General features: G+C 46.4%; 1 protein-coding gene across 1 annotated transcript; it reads left to right on the top strand.

The window, feature by feature from the left end:
* Nucleotides 1-824: 824 nt before the first annotated feature.
* Nucleotides 825-5,651, top strand: TRIL (TLR4 interactor with leucine rich repeats). Its single transcript, XM_074838115.1, has 2 exons — nucleotides 825-3,703; nucleotides 3,771-5,651. The coding sequence occupies exon 1, from the start codon at nucleotides 1,068-1,070 to the stop codon at nucleotides 3,390-3,392; it is 2,325 nt and encodes a 774-aa protein (XP_074694216.1). The 5' UTR covers nucleotides 825-1,067; the 3' UTR covers nucleotides 3,393-3,703; nucleotides 3,771-5,651.
* The last annotated feature ends 11,604 nt before the right edge of the window (nucleotides 5,652-17,255 follow it).

Raw genomic sequence — 17,255 nt, 5'->3', positions numbered from 1 at the left:
ATGCTGTTGAGAGAGAAAACACTTTAAAATGGGAATTAGTTTTTAAAAGCATCTTAATCACACTGGTGAGCTCCTCGTGGAGCTGAAGCTATATTCAACTGCATCTTCACTGGCAGCTTTGTCAGGAAGCTACCAGGCAGGATAATGCAGAGAAAGAATGAAAATGTATTCTTTGATGTACTATAGGTGGCTTAGTCCTCCGATCGCCGTTTGCTTAAAACAAAACAAAGTCCTTAATCTGTGGTAAACCGTAACTATTGCTTTTGGCAGGTTTCTAAATGCAAGCAAAAAAAAAAAAGGGGGGGGGGGGAGGGCGCGGAGGGCGGATGACGGCTAGTTTACTTGTGTTCCCTTCCCCCTCCCCGATGCGCAGCTCTATCTGCAGCCCATGTGGCTGGGAGGCAGCTACAGCCGGTTCCAATTCCTACTTTCCCACTTTGCGCCCCTGCTCGCTGCCGGGGCTGAGCCGAGCCAGGACCGGCCGCGGGCTTCCTCCTCCCCCCCTCCCCGCCCCCCCGCCGCGCCGTCCTCCCTCTCCCCCGCTCCATCCGATCCTCCGGTCCCCCAGGGCACAGTGTGGGAAGTACGAATTTCCGCTGAGTTTTCTCGGCAAGTTTCGGAGCTCGTCTTTCTCCCGCTCCCCGCTCCGCCCGCCGCCCCCCCTCCCTCCCTCCCTCCCCCCCGCTCCGCCCGCCCCCTCCGTCCTCGGGAGAGCCGGCAGAGCCGCGGCCAGCCGCGCCGCGCCGCTCCGCAGCTCGCCGGCCGCACGCATCCCCGCCCACCCCCCGCGGCAGCACCGGCCCCGGCCCCGCCAAACCGCAGCCTGCGGGCCGCGAGGGGCGACGGAGCCCGGCCGGCGGCGGCCGCCTGCAGCCCTCCCGGCCGGCCCGGGCGAGCCCATGGTACCGGGCACCGCGACCTGCAGCCGCCGCGCCTGCCTGCCGGGCGCGGAGCTCAGCCCGGCGCGGAGCAGAGGAGGGGCCGATTAGCAGCCGCGGAGGAGGCGGAGGGGGGATGCCGGAGAGACACAAAGCCGGCGGGGGAAGCAGCCCACGGCTCGTCCCGCGATGGGGGCGCCGCGCCGGGTCCGCCTGATGGGGTTGTCGCGGGTACTCTGGGGCTCCGTCCCCCTCTTCCTCCTGCTGCTGCCCGCGGCCGAGCCCATCTGCCCCGAGCCATGCGACTGCCAGCAGCACCAGCACCTCCTCTGCACCAACCGGGGCCTGCGCTCGGTGCCCAAGGCTGCCGAGCCCCAGGATATCCTCACCTACAGCCTCGGAGGCAACTTCATCGCCAACATCTCCGCCTTTGACTTCCACCGCCTGGCAGGGCTCCAGCGCCTGGACCTACAGTACAACCGCATCCGCTCGCTGCACCCCAAGGCCTTTGAGCGCCTGGGTCGGCTGGAGGAGCTCTACCTGGGCAACAACCTGCTGCCAGCGTTGGTCCCCGGCACCCTCAGCGCCCTGGCCAAGCTGCGCATCCTCTACGTGAACGCCAACGAGATCGGCCGCCTCAGTGCTGCCTCCTTCTCTGGCCTCGGCAGCCTTGTCAAGCTGCGCCTGGATGGCAACGAGCTGGGCTCGTTGGGTGACTCCACTTTCTCAGGGCTGCCGAACTTACTCTACTTGCATCTGGAGTCCAACCGCATCCGCTGGCTGAGCCGTGGTGCCTTCACTGGCCTGGCTAAGCTGCGCTTCCTTGACCTCTCGGGGAACCAGCAGAGCTCCCTTCGCCACCCGGACATCTTTGGGCCACTGCGCTCCCTCCACACCCTGCTGCTGGCCAGCAACAGCCTGCAGCAGCTGACGGGGGGGCTCTTCCAGCACCTGCCCGGCTTGGCGAAGCTCTCGCTCAGTGGAAACCGCCTGGCCCACCTGGCCCCGGATGCCTTCACGGGGCTGGCTTCGCTGAAGGAGCTGCGCCTGGAGGGAAACCTGCTGAGCCACCTGCCCGCTGCCCTGCTGGAGCCGCTGAGCAGCCTGGAGGCGCTGGATCTGAGCCGCAACGCGCTGACCGCCCTGCACCCTGCCACCTTTGGCCACCTGGGCCGCTTGCGGGAGCTCAGCCTGCGGGACAACGCGCTGGCCACTCTTCCCGGCGAGCTCTTTGCCTCCAGCCCGGCCCTCTACCGCCTGGAGCTGGAGGGGAACGCCTGGAGCTGCGACTGCCGCCTCCGCGGCCTCAAGCGCTGGCTGGGGGCCTGGCACTCCCAGGGCCGCCTGCTCACCGTCTTCGTGCAGTGCCGCCTGCCGCCCGCCCTGGCCGGCAAGTACCTCGACTACCTGCAGGACGCCCAGCTGCCACCGCCGCAAGACGGCGGCCTCTGCCACGAAGGCGCCGCTCCCTCCTCCGCGTCCCCGCCGCCGGCGGCCGAGGAGCAGCGCCCGGCCGCCGAGGGCCTCGGCAGCAACAGCAGCGGCGGCGGCGCGGGGCTGCCCCGCGGGGCCCCGGGGCCGCCGCCCTCCGCCTCCACCGCCCGCCTGCTGGGGGCGCCCGAGGGGGCGGCGGCGGCGGCTCCGAGGGCGGCGGCGGAGGCGGCGGGCAGCCCCACGCCGCCGCTGCTCGCCCGCCCGGCGGCCTCCGGGCCGGCGCTGCCCAGCGCGGCGTGGCCCCGGCGGGCCGGCAAGCCCCGCTCGGTGCCGGCCGCCGGGGCCCCGCCGCTGGTGTCCGACCCGTGCGACTTCAACAAGCTGTTCCTCTGCAACCTGTCGGTGGAGGCGGTGGGCTCCAGCTCGGTGACGGTGCGCTGGGCCGTGCGGCCGCACCGCAGCCCCCGCCTGCTGGGGCCGGCGCGGTTCCGCCTCCTCTTCGACCGCTTCGGCGCCGCCGTCAAGTTCCAGCGCTTCGTCTACCTGCCGGAGCGCGGGGAGCCGGCCGCCACACTGCGGGAGCTCCGCCCGGACACCCCCTACCTCGTATGCGTCGAGGGCGTCCTCGGCGGCCGCGTGTGCCCGGTGGCGCCGCGGGACCACTGCGCCGGGCTGGTCACCCTGCCCGAGGGCGGCGCGGCGGCGGGCGGGCCCCGCGGCCCCGACCAGCAGCTCCTCACGCTGGTGCTGCTGGCGGTGAACGCCCTGCTGCTCTTCGCGGCGCTGGCCGCCTGGGCCTCCCGCCTGCTGCGGAAGAAGGTGCTGGGGCGGCGGCGGCGGAAGGCGGCCCCCGTCCACGTCCGGCAGCTCTACTCCACCCGCCGGCCCCTCCGCTCCATGGGCACCGGCGTCTCCGCCGACTTCTCGGGCTTCCAGTCGCACCGGCCGCCCCGCGGCGCCGCCTGCGCCCTCAGCGAGGCCGACCTCATCGAGTTCCCCTGCGAGCGCTTCATGGACAGCAGCGGCGGCGGCGGCGCCCGCCACGGCGACGACCACCTGCTGCAGCGGTTCGCCGACTGAGCCCGCCGAACTACAGCTCCCGGCAGGCCCCGCGGGGCGGCGGCGGGGAGCTGTGGTCAGCGCGGCGGGGCGGGGCGGGGCGGCCGGCGGGCTGTGAGGGGATGGCGGCCGCCGAGGGCGAGAGCTGCGGCGCAGTCGCTGCCTTCAGCCGCCCCTGTCGCAGGCCGGGGCCGTCTGTGTGAGGCGGGCGGACTCGGTCGCCTGTGCTGGGAGGTGACTCTTATCCGAAGTCATCACTGACCCGAGCAGAAGCCCGGACTGTGGCGGTAACCGTCCCTTGCCGTGAGGAGAGCAAAACGGCGGGAGCTACGGTGAGCAGCAGCTGGTGCCTCCCTTGGGTGAAGTCGGAGCCGTAAATTCAAGTGTGGCATTTTACAGGTGGTTTTCTCGGGCTGCAGTTGGGAACAACAGTTAGAGTGAGCGGCCCGGCCCTGCGTGAGGACGCTTTGAACAGACCTTTCCGAGGCACCAGCCCTTCCTAATCACAAATTTGAGGGTCATCTTTTAATGTTGCCGTTGAAGTGCGTGCAACCTGCGAGTCGTCTGGAGGGCTGGAAATGCATGTCTTGCGCCGGACAGTTTGAAGGCTGTGCCATGTTAAGTCAAACCTAACGTGAGGCGATTCAATGTGCGCGAGTGTGTTTTCATACTTTTTTGTAAACGGGAAACGATAAAGCAGCTGGTTAGTTTTACAGGAATATATTGCTGACACCACTAGGAAAAACTAACAGAGTTCTGTAATATGTTTACAAATGAGCTATTTTTAAATTGTTTTTGAATAAATACTGCTCGGTACTTGCACACAGTAACGTGTGCTGTAGTTGTCTGGGTCCGTGATGGTCAGCAGATCACTGACCCTCGCGTAATCCATCTTCATTTCTAAATGGGTGGATGCAGAGGTGAACTGTTGATGGATAAATAATATTGGTGCCTTCAGAAACAATAATAGGTGAGAATATTTCAGGAATGTGAAACAGCCTTTATCCTAACAGGCAATTCTCTCTTAGCCTTAGCCTACTAAAGTTAGAAGCTTTATGTACCTCACTGTGAAATAAAACATTTTTGTATATTAATCTAGATTCCGTGTTTTGTGTAGCTGAGCGAGTAGTGCTGAAGTTAAACCCTTATGCAGTAGTACATGATGTTTGAGTTGTTTTTGTTTCAGTTTGTTGTGTGGTTTTTTTTTTTTAATTCTGCTTTTGGTTTTAGAGCAATGCTAATCATTTTATGATCAGTTGCTCTCTATTTTCTCAGACTTCTACTTTCCTAAATATTTACAGAATGTGGTTCTGTTACTATGAAATATGGTGGTTTAGTTTACATTAATAATTCTCTCTGTGTGGTCTAGAAATGAGCTAATTAAAAAGGTCCAAAGTGGGGTTACACTTTAAATGCAAATGTTTTAGATGGAGTTTGGTAAATTGTTGGGACCATTGATGCTACTTCTGCTCCTTTGAATTTAATGTGCAACCTCAGATGAACTCTTGTGGAACTGAATGGCTTGAAGGAAGTGTTAGTGGACTACGGAGACATTTGTCTCAATATCATGCATTCGTTGCTGACCCGAGGTGTTCGTGACTACGAGTTGTTTATTACCATAGTTGCAAGTACATGATTTGGGGTTTGTTTTGTTTTTTTTTTCTTTTTTTCAGATGAACGAGTGTTTACAAAAGACACCATAGTAACTGGTACCTTCAATTGGAGTCCAGTGACTGAACGGAGAGAAAAGACCTTATGTTCTGAGGGGATTTTGTTCAGTCTTTAAATTCAAATGGGAGGAAGTGAGAGAGTGTAGAGATTGTTTGCCTTAATCTTTGCCTTTTAAATGGAGGGGACAAAAAAAAAAGTCTTGATTCTTGAGTCAGTAGCAAAAAGTCCTTTGGGATTTAATTTTGACAGGCGATAGTTTTCATGAATATCAGGGGCCAAACTCGATTGTCAGTGTATAGATTAAAATTCATAACTCATAGACACAATGCTGAGTGGAATTAAAACTGAAGGAATCCAGGATCAGGTTTTATTTTTTGTTAAGATTCTTAAATTTCTGTTCTTTTGGACACCTGGGTGCTTTTGGCCATTTATGACTGACTGTGGAATACACCACTGTTTGTATTTAGAGATGCAGTGGGGAATATTGAGTAAAGCTGTGTATCACACTAACGTTAGCTCTATCACTGGATATTCTTCCAATGGGAGATGCATAGATGCTGTACATGGTTATAATCAATTATGTCAATAAATCCATTTGCTGAAAGAAAATTGGTGTCTTAGATTGTATCTCATAACGCATCACTCTTCAATCATAAACTGCCTGTAACTTCTTCATATTACTAGCACTGCTGTTTCTTAGGACTGCGAAGAGTGCCTCGTTCATTCTCTCATGTCTTTTCACCACACATTATGTTTCCCATCTTGGTTGTAATATGTTTGGACAGGGTACCCACTAAAATAATTGAAGTGGTCAGTTCTGAAACAGGTAGACCACTGTCCCAAGATAGACCAATAAGGTGCCATTGCATCAGTGACCTAATAATCCTTTGTAAGATAAATAAGAAATGATGATAGGGATAATACCAATATTTTATGCTCATTGGAAGTTACAGTTCTGAGGGTTTTTCAGTATTATCAGGCTAATGATATCAACATGTCATGTTGAGCATATGTGTTGTTCTAATTAAGAATTCACTGCTTCTTTTTGAATTTATACAAACGTCTGGAGAACAGCTAGAATGAAATGGAAATGGCTCTTTGTTGCAGCCTAGGAGAAGTGGATACATAGATCTACGCAACAACCAAAAAAATGGTGGGTAACAGAATGAAGTTGGTGACTTCTTAAGAGTCACAAGTTCTGTAACTCTAGGAATACTTAAGCTTTGTCTGCAGATGTTACTTGCAGCTTTTTTGCAGGGGGGAAGTTGTACTAGCAGGTGGTCGAGGAAAGAAATGTCAGCGACGTTCAATGACTGAACGTTGTAAATATTACATGGCTCTGTTTTTACTGGTAGTAAAGTATATATATCTGGGTCTTTTTAAAAGCAAGCTCCTTTCTAATGAATGACTGTAAAAACAGTCCTTTCTAAATGGATGAATCTGCCATCAATTTGTGCTCAAAATGTTTGTCCTCTAGCAGAAACAGAGCTTTACTGCCCTGTCCTCTCGTGGAATCCATGCAGCTTGGGGAACAGTGAACTGAGTGCTGTTCTCCTGTTAAGTGATTACCAAGCATGTTATCTATCAAAGATTGAAAATCACCAAAATACTGTCCTATCAAATTAAGTAGGCTGCTGCTGGGGGGGTCTGCAAAAGGTACCGGGGCTTCCCTCGTGGCAGCACTGCTTGGTTTAGCAGCCTCTGCCCACCTCCTGCTCCCCCCTCCAATCCCTGACCCTTCACTGCGGTCAGCTGGCATGGTTGGTTGTGCAGCTGGAACTGCAAAATTGATCCTCCTGGAAAATATCCTTTCCTAGTACCTCCTCTCCCCTATTTTTCAGCCAGCTCAGTTTCTTCGATTCTGTTTGACTCGCATAAGTATTGGAGGTAGCAAAGTGTGGGGGTGCAGTGCAGAGACAGGAAAAAAACTGACAAAGATGGGAAGCTGCTTAAACAATCTCAGGTAGTCTTGACACTCAGTTTGTCCACAGTCTAAGAAAATCTAGACTATACACATTAGATAAAAACCCTATGTAGAGGATATACCTTTCCTGGAAAATAATTAATGATTGGCAAAACTGAAAATGCTTAATACTTCTCTTGTGAGATCCTAGAAACATTGGTCTTATAGCACAGGGCTAGAGAGAAGTAATCTGAAGAGAACAGGGCTATAATGGTGTTGGCAAAATCTACATGTGCATGAAAAACCCCTGTTGAAAAACACTGCTTGACTATCAGAGCACATGTTAACACAGTTGGGTTTATAAAAATATTGATTTCTTTATGCAGTGCTATCTTCAGTTTTCACAATGCGCTGCAAATGCCACATTTTAAAATGCTGTCATCATTTGAGCCATGTTATTACCCTTACAAGAAAGGACCTGGTAAATTATATGTGTCTCTTGTGCCTTTTCCTTTCGGCTCTTTCCTGGGAGAGATTTGGAAAATGAGGAAGTGGGAGGAAAAAAAGCATCTACTCCTGTTCCATCAGGATATTTATTTAACTAGGAATCTTATATTTAGATTGTAGGGGATAAGTCCACAAGAAATCATTTGTTTTCATCACAGCATATGTATTTACAGAAAACTCCTTCAGTGAGCAAGAGAAATACTGCTTAATTTCCAAAAACCTGGCTACTCACACTAATTCATGTTTCTCTGGCCACCAAGGGTGTGCGTATGTTGTGTGAGGTCCACAAGTGAAGCTTTGCTTTAAAACATTATTTTTAAAATTGAATCAGCCAAATTACACAGTGATGTACTTGATTTTTCATCCAGGCAACTCTTTTGAGATGAGTTGCTGTATAAATCTTAATCTATAATCTGATATTTGTTAAGTAGAAATGGGGAATAACTGTAAGGAAACCATGTGTGTGCTGGACGCTGGATTTGTTCTTTTTGCTCCATGCTAAATATAGCATAGTTTTGGCAGTCTGTCCAAATACTGCTGTTGTGTTTTTCTCCATAAAAAGTTGAGTTTTCTCAAGACCATGCTTTAATTCCCATAGAAATTAAATTCCCATAGAAAAATGGTCAATTGTCTTTAAACACAAATATTTATCTCAATATCATTGTACATTAATTTGTTTATATAGATTCTCCTTGATATGTTTTTTTAAATAAATCTATATCTCATTTGTTTTTACAAACAAGGCCATAAGAATTAAAATTAATAATACAGTATGAACTAATAGCTGGAAGAAAACTGCCTAAAAATGTAATAGAGATATTTACTAAAAAGGAAGAATCTGACACTTTAAAAAGAATTTATGAGTATTTATAGTGTGATGTGTATCTCGTTTGTTGTTGGATTTTTAAAGGTACATTTATTTTTAATTTGATGATCTATTCGTGATAATTTTATGTCGTAGAAATCAGCTATTTGTCCAGAGGTGGGGAGGTCCCCACATACATAAATCTTAAAAGTTATTGAGTGTTATAAAGAAAATCAGGGTACCATTAAAAGTGTTAATTCTTACTAAAGTATTACCTGTTTTTGCCTTGCAAAGCTGATTGGAAGCTGCTGCTAGCAGTGTAGCCCTTAGCTAATACATTAAATGGTGTCTCTTGATTTCAGATAGACAGGTGTAATCCTATTCCTTACTTTACCGAAGTTTTTTTAATGTTCAGACAAACATATTCTCAAATCGCATTAATATTTTTCCCGAAATATTTCAATTTTTTGTGTATTCAGTATTTCAAAATACTTTACTGCTCTTCGGAGATCCATCCATGTAGAACCTGTACCAAGAGAGAATCTGAGCAAACGTTACAGCAATGTGTCAGTCGACATATGGATGCCACTTTGTAATGTAGCAAATGCTCAGAGGTTGTTAAGTGAGGGGTTTATTTTTTATGATCTTGTGAGAATAAACAACAAAATGTTCACGCAGGACCACAGCTGTGCCTTCTAGCTATGGCAAATGTATTACTGTAATATAGCACCTTATGCGTCAGTCTGGTCCAATCTAGTTCATTTTGCCATGTGAGACTAGAAAAAATGCTTGATTATGACACCTGAATTTCAAGGAAATAGAGCAGATAAGCTTTTTGTGAAGTCCTTGGCAAAAATCCTGTTAGCCAGAATTTTCCTGGTTCATTTAACTTCTCATGTGTGCAATTTGGTTCTTTGGCATTAGTTTAGTATATGTTTGTTTAGTTGTAATATTTAGAAGTCATTTTAATATTTGAGAAAGGCCTCGATACATATAATAGATAAAAATCATACACAGAAAGACAGAGACAAATTTTCTCACTGAGAGACTGATTTATCTCATAAGGGACAAATATTTCAGGGATGTTGTCTTTAAAATAAACCTGAATGCCAGTTTAAAGTCAAGAAAGGAATTCTCTTTCCTTGGAACGTGAAGATAGGAAGGTTGTAAGTCATTATGATTCTTTCATTTAATTCCTTGCCACTTAAGAGTAAAGATTGACATTATGTTAACAAATTGTATTACATGGGGATATGCATGTATCCTATCTGGATCTAGAAAAGTTCACTGAAATGATGTCTGTGCTGTCACTTTTAAACTAAGGGATTCACTGTTACACTGCTGTAGTTCATCCTGACCGTGAGAAAGACCTCTTTTGATATGTCCAAATGCATGTTTTAGTACAGTCTTTAACTTCGTCTGTCATTGTACCACTGACATATCTATCACTGTACCACTGATATTCTTTTTCCTCCCATCTTGCTGAATATTTAAATATTGAAGTTAAAATTCAGTTTAAATTCTGAAGTTACTTAGCCCTGTAGCAGCCCCTATCTGACTACTGTAAAACAATTTGAAATAGGGAGAATACTCAGTGGTGATACCTATCTGATGAAAGGTCAGAAATCATTTTACTCTAGAGGAACACACTCAGGAAAAGCATGCTTTCAGAAAAAAAATATTTGTTTATAACTGAAGCATAACATTGTTTATTTGCCATTACTATCTCATGATCTAAATCTTGAACAAGTATCCTGCAAGACAAGGATCGTATGTTGGATTTATGAGACAATTTGGAGTGTTGCTCAGTACATATAGCAGATGTTTTAGCATGTCATTTTTTTTTGCAGCAACAGCTTAATCCTTCTCCTGTTTTCACTCCATGAGAGTGAAAAGATTTCAAGACTCTTAATGTAGGTAACCATTGATAATAGATCTGTGGCAATGGCATTCATTGTATTGCAGAACTGTACTCTAAGATTCAGCGTTCATCTTAAAAAAGAAAAAAAAATGTAGTTCTCAGATATCATCAGCTTGGAGAGATAAACCTGAGTATTAACTGGCATGGAAATGTCTTCCTCAGCTGATAATTACCAAAGAAGGGGGAATCTTTAATGATCATTGTAGTAGGTTGTTAACTCTGAAACCTAAAGATGCCAAACCAAACACAAACTGTTTCACCGTTGATAACATTACCATAAGGACCCAATTAACTCATTTTCCCCCAAGCAAGACTTCTTCACTTCCTCTTGTTGCCTAAAAAGATCTATTTATTATTTAAAATATTTTGCCAAAACCTTCAGTTTTTCTTTCTCCAAGCAGTGCTCCTGCATTGTGTATTGACAGTATAAAACTCTGCAACCTGTTGCAAATTTATAACGTAAGAGTGGCAGAAGTAACTCAGAGCTAACTGTACTCACTGAGTACAATATGAAAATGAATGAAGTAGTAAATGTGCCAACATATCTGGAACTGGCCAGTAGTTGCTGTAAGCCTGGTGCAGGTGCTGGCATCCTTGCTGTACAGTTCTGCTGTGCTGCTTGTGCCTTCCACCTGACTGTACTACCTTCTTCTAGCATCTTACTCATTGGCACAGGGTTTACTCCAACAGATTAGGGACATTCTGTTCAGCCCGATATCCACTCAGTTATTTGGGTTTTTTTATCTCATTTTAAAAATTCTATATAATGGGGGTTTGTTTGTGTTTGTTTTATCTGGTTTGAAATAAGAGATAACAGCCATTTAAAATAGAGTCTGCTCTTAGAAAGAGAAGGAAGCACTACATGTATTTTAAATAAATCCTGCTTAAAGGGAAGTTATTTTATTCAGGAACAATTTACGATTGGAATGCTTCACTAGGATCCCACTGATACTATTCTGCTGGCACAAAGGAAAGTGCAGAGCCTTCTGGTTTTCCTGTCAGGATGTATCCCTAAGAACCTGAGACTGCAGAGGTCCATCAGGAACTAAAGACATCCCTTCCTTCTATTTCTGTGACTCAAATGGAAAAGAGATTCAGGGTCAGCATCTTTTTCATTGGAATGGCTAAGAACTTTATGTATTCTATAACATATATATTGACCTAAGCTGATTTTGTAACTGGAGAGTTATAAATAGGTTTCACACTAAAGACAGCATGAAAAAACTGTCATTTTTGGAGACAAAACCTCCTTACTTTTCCTCTGTAAAACTGAACTGAGGACAGACTGAAGTATCTGGCAGTTTGCTGAAGGTGTTAACAGCTCTTTGAGGTGTCTGTAATATGGAACTGGGTACACTTCATTTGGTTAAAATAGTCTCTCATATATTTTATTTAAAGGTATTTAGAATATGTCCCAGGTGGAAAATGCTAATGAATTCCAAACTGTTGGCTTTAATGATACAGACCTACTTAGATTTTGGACTAATTTGTTGTTTATATTTGCACTTGCAAGTGCACCTGAGGCGTTCCTAAACTTCACTCTGACAATATGATTTTATCCAACCTGCTAAAATCACTTACCATTCCAATTAGCACAACTGTACCTGGAAAACTGCTGCCATTCTCACAGCTTTTTACTTTTAGCCTTTTCACTTATACCGTGGTAGAAAATCATCTTAATTTACGAGCTCCCAGGCCTTGAGATACGCAATTGCTTATGAAACAGGAGAACTGACAGTTTTCCCAGCCTTCCAAACACAGCTAAACTCTAACAACCAAAACAGGTTTTTTGGTTGGGTTTTTTTTGGGTTTTGTTTTGTTTTGGTTTGTTTTTTTTCTGTGGTAATGTCCTGGTTTGAGTGAGTGGCGGGGTTTTTTTGTTAGCAGGGGATGGGGCTACAGTGGTGGCCCCCTGTGAGAAGCTTCTCGGTGCTCCCCCAACTCCAAGTCAGACCCACCTTTGCACTGAATGATGTATTTAAGAAGGAGAACCTGGGAGGAGTTGTGGGAGTTGTGAGGAGTTGTGAGGAGGACATCTGTGCAAACACTGAGGTCAGTGGAAGAACAGACAAGAGGGGAGGTGTGCCAGAGCAGGGACTCCCCTGTCGTGGTATGGCAGGGCTACCCCCTTGCCACCCGTGGGGATCCAGAGTGGAGCAGATACCAATGTGGGACACGTGGGGAGCCCAACACCGGGACAGGTGCTTGCACCCAAAGAAGACCGGGACCCCATGGGAAGAAGCCCCCGCTGTTGTAGTTCGGCGCTGGGAGGACTGCAACACGTGGGGGTGACCCACACGCCCGTGGGAGTGACCCATGTCGGAGCTGGTTTGTGGAGGTGACTGTGCTGGAACAGGGGAGGAATGCCAGAAGTTCCTTCCCACCCCGAGGTGGAAGAAGCAGCAGGACAAACTGCACCCCCCATTCCCTGCTCCCTGTGCCTCTGGGGAGGAGGAGGTAGATGTATCAGGGGCAAAGCTGAGCCCAGGAAGAAGGGAGGGGTGGGGGAAGGTGTTTTCAAGATGTGGTAATGCTTCTCATGGTCCTACTCTGTCTGTCAAGTGGTAGTGTTGTTAGTGTCTGTATTTTTTTCTTCCCCTAATGAGTCTGGTTTTTGCCTGTGCCTTAAAGGATGATATCATCCCTCCCTGTCCTTACCTCAGTTTCCTGAGTCTTTTGCTTCCCTCCTTTTCCCAGCGCTGGGGGGCAAGGAGGGAGTGAGAAGTGTCTTTGCTTATTTTTCCCTTCTTGGCACTGGAGGGGAAGAGGGGAGTGAGTGACTGTGTGGCACTCAGTTGCCCTCTGAGCTCAAACCACGTCAGGTAAATAACTGATGGATTAGAGCTTTGCAAATACACTACAATGTCCAAAGTCTACCAGTAGTGACAGTAGTGGCAGGATCCCAATGTGTATGGACTGGAATAATTATTTAGTGGTTCATATTGGGCACTCTACAAAATTTGGGCATGTGCAAAACATCACTAGAACTGATTTTATACCTTTAGGACTTACTAGTTATTTTATTGTGGTTTTTATTTCCCCAAAACGTCCTTTGTCTTCCCTGTTCTATTTTCCTTGTCCATCTGGCTAGAGGCTTTTGGATTAATACAGAGTGACTGGAATATGTGTTTAAGGATACTGAGCATCCAATGTGTCTGAGAAGCTGCAGGTGCTTAGAAAATATGCCAAATACAGGCTTCTAGAGGCATTCAAGTTCAACATTGTGGTCATGACATGGATAGCTGTCCAAATTCATGTGTTATCATCCCTCTTTATCCTGTTATCATGGTTAGCTGCCTTTTGTTTCTCTTTGTGATATGTAATGAGATGTCTAAGTTTTGCCCCTCTTACACTGTGTTTTGACCTGCTCCTGACTACTGTAGCCACTCAGATTGCATTTCTCTCCAGAGCAGCCAGTACATGTATTGCACGTTATTTTTATGTAGTATCAATGAAGTACAAGAGAAGAAGGATTATGGATTTAGAAAATGTGTTTCTTGCCTAAAGCTTTACCATTCAGCTGATGATAATCCAGGCAGACAGCCCCAGTGATCTATAATTTGGTCTGATTCTTCAGAAGGACTGCTGCCTCTCTCTTGAGAGGGGAAAAGCTGTCAGACTTCTCCCGTTCTGCATTTGTGATCTTTCCGGTTTGGTTGAAACTAGTTTCCTAAGTTTCTTTACAGAAGGAGGTAAAATCCTGACATACAGGCCAGTGGTAGAGCTTTTATCACCTGTGTATGTTTTCACATCAAAGACCTTGTGTAGCTGCCTATTTTTCAGACAGTGCCCTTTGGACCTAAAGTGGTTAGAACCAGACAGGAACAGTCAGAAACTGAATTTTTATTCATGAATCTGAATATTCAAACCAAGAGTAATTCATACATTATACAGACGAATTCTGAATCTGGCATAATTCTTCTCAAAGGCACTAATTTCATTTTAGGCAGTCTTCTCTTTCTGGTCCCCAAGGGAGCTGCCCTGAAGAGCGGTCCCTCTCTCCCATGCCACCCCTCTGTGTGCTGCTGGGATTAGCCTGGGTTTCTCAGAAGACTTTGGAGGTTTTTTTGCTTCTTGTTTTGTTAGTTTCCTGTTGTATAATAGGCCTTATCCATGTCCCCTCTTTCTTTGCCTTACTAGGTTTTTAAACATCAGGACTATGGTGACTGGGTCATTACAGAAACAGAGGTAATGACTTCTGTGTGTTTTGAAGTCAGGAGTTACAACTGATGCTTTATCTGCTTAACTGTAATGCTGAAACATTTTAAACAATCTTTGTTTCATAATTCCTTTGCCCTTTTTGTGTCCTCAAATTCTCAATTTACTCTTCTAAAAAAGTAAGTGGAGTTTTTCTGACTCATCTTTTTCCATGTAAAGACATTTTGCCTGACCCATAAATATAAACTTCCAAAGAGCAAATACTTCGCATCTGAAAAGGTTGGAATGGCATGCATTTGCTTGAGGGGACAGTAGCCCTCTCAATATATCCAGGAAGACTTTATTTATTAGCCATCCATTTAAAATTACATAAAGTTAAATATCACTTTGCAAAAGGAATTGTTTTGGAGAACAGCAGGGATGTGAATAAAACTATGTTTATTATGTATTACTAACAAATTTAGATTACAGGATTATGGCATAAAATGACAGTTGTTTACTAACCCTCCAGATTAAATTGTTATTCCTACAATTATTTGTTTTATCAGTGTAAATACATTATACCAAACTGGTGTAGCACAATGGATCCTAAGGCAGCCCAGTTTTTGCTAATTTCAGTGGATCTACATCAGACCTGAACGGGAGCCAGTTTTTTTTCTGTTTTCCTTCTTCCCCTGCAAAAAGTAGCTGTGGATATTGAGAAGAATTGGTGGTCTATTTAAACAGGAGTCTGATTAAACAAATCAAATTATTGATCTCTTTCACATAACTGTGAAGTTATATTCTCATCGTTTGTGACACAGTGTGTGAAACTAATTAATTTCTGGAAAAAGTTCATCTGTGATTTGTCTAAGCCTGTTACACTTCTTGGAATATCACATGGAAAATGAAGCTACCAAAAGGAAACATCTGTTTGTATCTAAAAACCCAAACATTTCTGAAGTTTAGCAACATGCATTCTTATTGGGGCTGCCACCTATTATACTCAGCTCTAGAGCAAATACCAAAAGGATACTTGAGGTGACCTTTTGTATCAGATTAAACAAAATGAGAAAACACTTGGCAATCAGACTTCCTCTGCTAGGCCATGGGAAACAGCAGAGCAGAGGAACAGATACAGTAAAAACATATTAATTCAATCTCATTTGCTTTAGAAGAGTCCAGCAGTGAAAAGAACAACTTACTGTGAAAAACCTGAGGTCTCTGTAATTTGGCACCTCTTGAAGTCTGTCTAGATTCTCCTGACAAGGGGTATCTCAAGCAGTAATAAAACGGGAGGAAATAAAGAAAAACAAAGGATTAGAAAACATTATGTGGGAAATGGTTTTCTTTCAAAAGCTATTTCTTAGGAAGAAAATATCCCCAGTGGATGGCAGTTTTGGTATCAGTGTTCTTGTTGCATGTTAACACACACTGGTTTTGAATATTTTTTTCCACATATTTCTTTAAAACACTCTATGGATTTCAAGGTTCCTTGTGCTTCTGTAAATCTGTGACTCCTTTGTTTGTTGGTGTGCAGAACAAAGCTGGGGGAGGAAAGCATTTGCCAGTGAGGTTAAGCTAGCACAAGCCAGAATGCTGTTAAACTAATAGTCCTGTTTGCTGGTCGATGCTCATCCCTTCCATCTCTCCATCCAGCACATGCTGGGTAATAGCACTACTGGTAGTATATATTGCTGCTCCTTGGCAAAATCACTGGATTGTTTATTTCCATCTGTGAATGACAATGCATGAATAATGGGAATAGTCAGCTGTACTAAGCAAAAGACAGATCTATGATCAGATGACATCCCATTCTAAAAGGTGAACAGATAAAGCAGTCATCAGGGAAGAGAGGATAAAAGCAAATGTTAAACTGTTATGATGATTTGGATTATTATGCAGTAGGTCTATACACCAAGGCCTTACCTAAGGAGGTTCAGTTTTAGACCTTCAATGCACTAGGGGCAGTTTGGTTTGGTTTGCCCAAACTGGTTGTTCAATATCACCCGTGATTCTCTAACTGCTGCAGCCTGCCTCCAGGGTGCCTCACTCCTTGCTGCTGCTGCTTTCCATCCACAGCAGTTCCTTGTGCTCAGATCTTTGGAGTCCTTCCTTGTGTGCAAGCACTCAACCCTTGCAGACTTCTAACTGGATGGGGTACAAAGGACAACCTCCTTCCAAAGCCTTCCAGAGGGGAACAGCTGCAGGGAGAGTGGGAAGGCATGAGGACACCAAGGTTTCCACCGCAACCATGTGTGGGCAAGAAGCCCAGAGGACAAACTGTATCTTAAAGACCAGTTTTGTAGCCAGTAGGCAGGGATGGGAAAAAAAGAAAGGGAGTCTTTGCCTGGAGACAAAACTGCAGCAAAAACAAGGATGACAGCCAAACAAGGGCTTGGTGAGGAAAAAAGGTTGCAGCATGCAGAACCTTTGACCGGGTTATGAAAATTCAAGGCCAGAAGTGCTCATAGGATTGCTTTGGCCTGCTGAATCATTCCATTCTTACATCCCTGTCTAACAGCCAGGAGATAGAGCTCTGTGTTTGCTTGGGGTTTTTTCAGAAGAAAGGAATATGAGTGTTTCAACACTCTCCCCACTCCCCTCTCTTGCCCATTTGTGCACCGAGTAGTCAGAGATTGCTGGTGACAGAATTTTTCTTGAAAAGAAACTGGCCCACCCACACTGTAGGCTGCTAGCTCTAGCTGCAAATTCTCATTGTTTAGCAGTAAGCAGGTCTAAAAGCAGTTTCAAGAGGATCACAGACTCTTTCCTGGCTCTGGGGTACTGGAAGGAGAGACACCACAGCCAAGTTCCACCTTTGCCAAACAGCATTGCTGCTTCTCCATTTCTTCCTGCATGCGTTGCAGTACTTCATACTCACTCTGCCAGGCACCTGGTCTGAGGCTTATGGCTGTGGGTTGATGCTGTTAAATCACA

The sequence above is a fragment of the Strix aluco genome, chromosome 1 (genome assembly GCF_031877795.1).
Source record: "Strix aluco isolate bStrAlu1 chromosome 1, bStrAlu1.hap1, whole genome shotgun sequence".
NCBI classification, from domain to species: domain Eukaryota; kingdom Metazoa; phylum Chordata; class Aves; order Strigiformes; family Strigidae; genus Strix; species Strix aluco.
Note: the sequence above shows the minus strand (reverse complement) of the source record. Positions and strands in the feature narration are given on the sequence as shown.

Bases quoted from the DNA above. Each gene is read 5' to 3' on its own strand.
- TRIL (XM_074838115.1), top strand. From the start codon at position 1,068: ATGGGGGCGCCGCGCCGGGTCCGCCTGATGGGGTTGTCGCGGGTACTC.